The 6,445-nt window shown below is 30.2% G+C and overlaps 1 protein-coding gene across 1 annotated transcript in view; it reads right to left on the reverse strand.

Moving 5' to 3' along the window:
* Positions 1-536: 536 nt before the first annotated feature.
* Positions 537-6,445, reverse strand: part of LOC108753068 (sushi, von Willebrand factor type A, EGF and pentraxin domain-containing protein 1) — a 37,326-nt gene continuing 31,417 nt past the window's right edge. Inside the window, exons 15-22 of the mRNA XM_018494413.1 lie at positions 5,584-5,763; positions 5,207-5,452; positions 4,732-4,911; positions 4,349-4,522; positions 3,269-3,448; positions 2,920-3,028; positions 2,670-2,852; positions 537-1,045 (exon numbers count right to left, since the gene is read on the reverse strand). Of these exons, the coding sequence (XP_018349915.1) occupies positions 940-1,045; positions 2,670-2,852; positions 2,920-3,028; positions 3,269-3,448; positions 4,349-4,522; positions 4,732-4,911; positions 5,207-5,452; positions 5,584-5,763 (1,358 nt within the window). The 3' untranslated portion in view covers positions 537-939. The remainder of the gene's footprint in view (positions 1,046-2,669; positions 2,853-2,919; positions 3,029-3,268; positions 3,449-4,348; positions 4,523-4,731; positions 4,912-5,206; positions 5,453-5,583; positions 5,764-6,445) is intronic.

The following is a 6,445-nucleotide window of genomic DNA, read 5'->3' on the forward strand; positions in this document are numbered from 1 at the left end:
ATATATATAATTTTTTTTTAGAGAATATGTAATTATTTTATATCTAATTAAATAATTGACACAAAATTAGATACTTACAAAAATTATATTTTCAAAATTGCATGATTATTTCTTAGCAAACTGCATGCGTTTATATAACAATTATTTTTTTAAGTAACGATTATTTCTTTACTCTGTTTTCATTTGGATTTTAATTTATTTGTTACAGAATCATCGTAGCAGATGTAACTCCACTGTTGCGCATCGGATCGGTGAGTGATGAACCAACATTTTTATTGAGGTAACGGATGATAATTTTATTAGTATATTATGTATATACCTGAATACATGTATGCATCAATAATATATGGACACATATATGTATAGCCATGCATACATCCGTTTCCTTAAAATAAACAAGTTAAAACTGATTGATATCGTGTTGTAATAAATTTATATATGCCTTATTCTCTGAGGAATTTTCTTATAGATCTGAATTTTTAAAGATTAGCATTAGAAAATAGAGCAATTTTTAGAAAATTAAATTTGAAGGGGATATTATGCGAGATAATGTGTGATAAAGTGTGAACTTATAACAAGGGTATTCATTTCTTTATTCGCAATTATAAACTTACGCTACAACATATTACTTAGAGCCTATAATAATAAACCTAAATGATTGATACACCGTATATACAGAATCATACAAAACAGTTGATCCTCAGAGAAAAAAATCTCGTCGGTGTGTAATCCTTTTCACACATTTCTCTTTCTCTCTTTTACTTGAGTTATTTACATGAATTATTGCGCCTTTAGCAGGCAGTTATATAAATAACGATAAATTCTTCGGTGTTTTCTGTACACGTCTCGAGAACGGCGGAAATGCGCCAAAGATCGGCAGTTTTCTGCATGCGATTCTCGACATCGAAAAAGATAAAGCCGTGGTGATAGAATTACGAGCTATCGTACAGACACTCCGTTGATAGTGATTCCGTTTCTGTTGGAAACTGGTTCGGCCTCGTAATGTCCGGATCTGCCGTACATTCTTCTTGAATGGCCGCCGTATCTGTTACGAATACAGATCAATTTATATAATACGATATCAATCTTATTTAGCTTTTATTTTATTTATTTAATGCTGTTTATTTAATAATTAAAAAATTAATTTTGCGCACAGAAAAAAATGTTACGACTGCCACAACCGGAAGTAATGATAATTTTCGCCCATCAATACAATCATCAATTAATCTGGTTGTGATAACCGTAAGATAGATGTATTCTTCTTTACAGTTATAACAGTTAAAATATATTAATCTTACAGTTATCACATACAATCGTATTACAGTTCTTGTAAGCAAAAAATGTATTGATGGGCAACTTTTAGTCGTGGCAACCATAGCCGTTTTTTTGTGTGTGTATACATTATACACCTTAATAAATTATACATCTTAATAAATTTTCGATTTTGTCTATAACATATGTTAAAATAGCTTTGAGTAATTATTTCTTTATGGACCGAGTTCGTTTGGAGTCATTCTTTTATTTCATAAATTGCTCGCTTAATTTTTATAAAATTTGGCCTGTAGGATAATTTGATAAAACTTTATTCGAATTAAGGTAAAAATTTAAAAATTCAAAACAGTTGCTTCAATATGACGAACGGAATTTCGAAAAAGTAATTTGATTATCATGAAACTCGGTTTTAGGAAGCTTTTTAATTGCGAAGTAACATCAAGTTTCCAATTTCGCTTTCGAAGCTCTTCAATGCTAATATAAATAGTTAGTAGGCATTGATTTCTAAACTGACTTTCAAACTTTGATTTTGAACATTGTGACGCTAGAGCCTTCATGAATATTACTGTCTTTTTAAAATTCGATATTTCTAGACTATATTCAAACTCAGAAATACTAAGAATCTTCTAAAACCAAGGTGCATAATCAGATTATTTTTTTTTGTAATTCAAATTTTAAAATTCTAAAACCAGAATCGAATTCAGTGTCCTCTTTAGAAAGGATGTCTTCATTAAGTTACTTTATTAGAAAGCTCCTATCCTCACAAGATTAAAATTAGTTGATTTTATAAAGTTATTATTTAACATAACAGATTCGAACATGAATAGGATAATTGCATTTTACACTGTAAAAAAATTACATGTAAAATTACAACAATTATAATGGATAATTTTAGGATCCATTATTAAAGATGTATTTTTATAAATACATAAAGTCACAACTTACAAATAACTTTATTTTTTTTATAGTAATTAAACAATTGATGAAAGTAAATTTACAATGAAAGTTAAATTTATAGAAATCTTTACTTTTCTTAATTCGCCAACGAATTTCATAAAAGTTTTCTCAAGATATTTTATTAATATATATAAAAATATAAATATTATGTATATTACCATTATATAATATTACAAAAATTTATACATTTACATAGAAATTATAAAATATACTATTATTATTGTGTAATTTTCTCTCAAACATAAAAATTTATTTATTACACAATTAGAAATAAAAGTATTAATTTTTAAAAAAATTGTGTTATTAAAAAAACACAATTTTATATATTTCCGCATATTATTTTTACACCTGTTCTTCATGTGATTTTACATACATTTTTCTACAGTGTATAAATCGAATTGGTGCGTCTCTTTAAATTGTTTTGCACAGTTGTGATTTACCTGTACGCGTTGCCACCTAGACTGTACGGATTGTCGTAGAGACCATCCTCGGGGACGTTCTCGTACATGGTATTATGCGTGCCATCATTCAATGTCGCGTAAGACATGACGGCGGCATTTTGATCCTCCTTTCGTTCCGCAGCTTGAACATTTTCGGTGTTTTTGACTGGCGTAGCTTTTCGTCTACGAATATATAATTCATAAATGTTTTGAACAAAATGTGCATATTATTTCGAGAAGCAATACTCACAGCCTAAGATAAATTAATCCGAGGATAATTAATATAAAGATAATGACACCAGCTCCGATGCCAACGCTCGTGCCTACACCTTGAGGTTCTGCTATCTCATTCGTGGCTACTGCAATACAATCATGTAACTGATTCAAATTTTTCATCGTTTTTTATTTCCTCGACGGGTAAAATAAACAATTCGTAACATTAATGGCATTAAGTTTATTTTGATTAATCTGCTGCCAAGGGGTCTTTGATGAAAGATTTTTTTAATACTTAATTTCTAAAAAACTTTGGAAATTAGCCGATAAAATTTGAAGATTTTTTTGTAGTATAAAAAGATATGATATTGGTATCTTTTATTTACATTCGCATTTTGGTTCCTCGCCACTCCAATATCCCGTGTCCAAACATTTTCTTAGAAATATGCCAATTCTTTCGTACTGCGGTAGGCAGTGATACTCCGCGGCTCCTCCATAAGTCGTCGATCCATTCACTACTATCACTCTACCGTTCTCTATCGGTCCCGGATGCTTACAATCAACCGCTAAAAAGATATTGCGAATGAATTTTAAATTCTTCTAGTAGTTCATCATAATACTTTAGTTATATATTTATTAATTTATTATTATATGTATATAAAATTATTTATCCTGAGTGATATAAAATTTAATGTCCTCAACATTTTTTTATTCACAAAATATTTTTTATTCTTTCATATAACGAAATTTTATTCATATAACGAGAATTTTTATTATTATAAAGATTATTAATATTTTTTACTAAAAATGTTTGTTATTATATTTTAATAAATACGCTGCCAGAAATTAAAATTGCAACACCAAAAAATAGATATCCGATTAGAACGAAACTCTATTACCATTCATGGAACAATATAAATAAATGATTAAAATTTCAGAAATTTATGTTTAGTATGAACTGTTAAATCTTTGTGAGTGGGCAGTTCTGTTCTCTTTGAGACTATCCCCTTTTATTTAGTAAACTACTTCGATTTTCATGAAACTTGATCTATGAGGTAATTTGATAATGCTTTATTCGAATCTGAGATTAAAATAAAAATTCAAAATAATGGATCCAATATATTGGGACAGAACTTATAAAAATAATTTGATTTCATAAAACTCGGTTTTAGGAAATTCGTCATTGCAAAGTAATATCAAGTTTTCAGTTTTGATTTATAAAATATTAGATTGTATAAAATATTATATTATTGAGTATCATAAGATTTAATATTTCTTAACAAATTGTGCAATAAATCTTTTGAAACCTTAATCATTTATTCACATCGTTCCTCCTAACATATTTATAGATTTTTATGTTAAAATGATATTTTCCTCTTGATGTTGTAATTTATTTCTGGCAGTACACACTGCAGCTTTATATACACATATTGAAAATAAAAATAATTAATTGAGAAATCCCATACAAAAACAAGCAGGCGTTGTTCCACTCCAAGATCCACTTTGCAAACAGATTCTAGTTTCGTTTCCCTCCATATAAAATCCACGTGGACAACTATAATGTGCTACACCACCCACACTATGAGTCGACACTTGCGTCGATAGCACACCAATTTTCTCCGGATCTCTACACCGTATTTCTGTAAACATTCGTTGTAATTAATCTTTATACAATTTAACGGCTCATTACCATCTCTTAATTCCGCTAAGCGAATATATTTTCAAATAAAATCATTAATATAAGATCAAAGTTAATTTAAAATCAAAAGATAATAAGATTTCGTTATTTATCTTTCACAATATCTTTCACGATTTTTTTTTGGAGAATTAAGTATCTTCGACCGATTACCTTTACAAACGGGGGTATCGCTGCTCCAGGTGCCATTTTCAAGACATAATCTTCTAGCAAATCCATCTAACTCAAAATTGCCATCGCACTCATAAAGTGCAGCTGCTCCATAATACGTTGCATTCGACGTCAATGTATAACGTCCATGTTGAATGTGTTCGGGTTTACCACAATCGACATCTGTCGAAACGCTTGTATTACATATTTTACATTTATTCTTATATAAATATCGTGGTGGTAATTCTTCGATTGTGACAAATATTGTATATTTTATAATATTTCACAGTATATTACCATTTTAAACAAACGTTTATCAATTATTTCAGTATAAAGAACAAAAACGAGTTTCTGTAAGTCGTCAATAATTATCATTCATTTATTATTGTAGCTATATAATTTAACATATAAACAGCTGACTCGGTAAAATGGACTTTTCAGTGAACAGGATAGGCTATTTAGAGATACTTTTACTTACAGACGCATTGTGGTACTTCGCCACTCCACTTTCCATTCTCCTCGCAGGTAGACAAAGGTTCTCCGACTACCTTGTATCCTCTTTCGCATCTATACTTCGCCAGGGCTCCAATCTTGTACGAAGTCGCGCCCGTGTTCGAGTTCTCCGCGGTTCCCGTGCGAATCAATGTCCTTCCGTACATCCGATCATTTCCAGTAACCGAGAGAATTCCATGTTCCGCTAATACGGGCTCCGGACAACGAATTTCTAAGATAAAAAATATAATATTGTACAAATGCACATATATAAACGTCGGGGCAAATTTTTATGATTGATATTCTTCTTGGTCGCTCAATTCCAAATTCTACTTTATTTAGTCTAATTGTAAATGCAATTACCTTCGCATTTCGGAGTAGCGTCACTCCATTGACCATTATCGAGGCAGTACCTCCTCGAGATTCCATTCAGTCTGTAATTCCTCGTACAACTATACGTGATTTCGCTGCCAAGATGAGTCGTATCGTTCGCATAGTCCACTGCACCATTTAAAATTGGAAGAACCTTGCCACAGTTGACATCTATACGATAATGATTTCGATCAATAATTTTAGAAAAGTATTAAATTGTCAAGGAAATATATAGGATGTCTGGTAACGATAGAGAACTTTTCAACTCAGTTTAGTCCGCTCTACTCGCCCACGAGCATTATCCAGAGAATTACCAGACAACTTGTATATTAATAGTATATTAGTATATAGTCTCATATAGAAGTCATTAAAAAAGTCTGTATTCGGAGTAAATATTGCTCTTATTCTACAAGATGTAAAATTTAAATTGACTTTTATTAGCATTGGAACTATCTGTTTTAATAATCTGTTTTAATTTTTGATAAAAAATGCGCTAATTTTAATTTATCAGAATTACATAATATATCTAAAAAAAATGTTAAACGTCAAAGTAATAATTTTTAATTTCTAAGTAGTAATGAAATAAAATAGCTAATATCGTTTGAAATCTGATTGAATTGTAATATTCTTCCATTTGCTTATGCTAATAAGCTACTCCGAAGGAGATCTCGTTTAGGGCGAAGGCTATCAACAGTAAAGACACACACACACACACACACACACACACACACACACACACACACACACACACATACATACATACACTTGATTTAAGTTACTCCTTTCATAATTCAACAAGATTATATCATGCGAGCGGTTTTGATGGAAAAGAGATATGAGAAAAATGACTCAC

Source organism: Trachymyrmex septentrionalis, unplaced genomic scaffold, assembly GCF_001594115.1.
Source record: "Trachymyrmex septentrionalis isolate Tsep2-gDNA-1 unplaced genomic scaffold, Tsep1.0 scaffold63, whole genome shotgun sequence".
NCBI lineage: Eukaryota > Metazoa > Arthropoda > Insecta > Hymenoptera > Formicidae > Trachymyrmex > Trachymyrmex septentrionalis.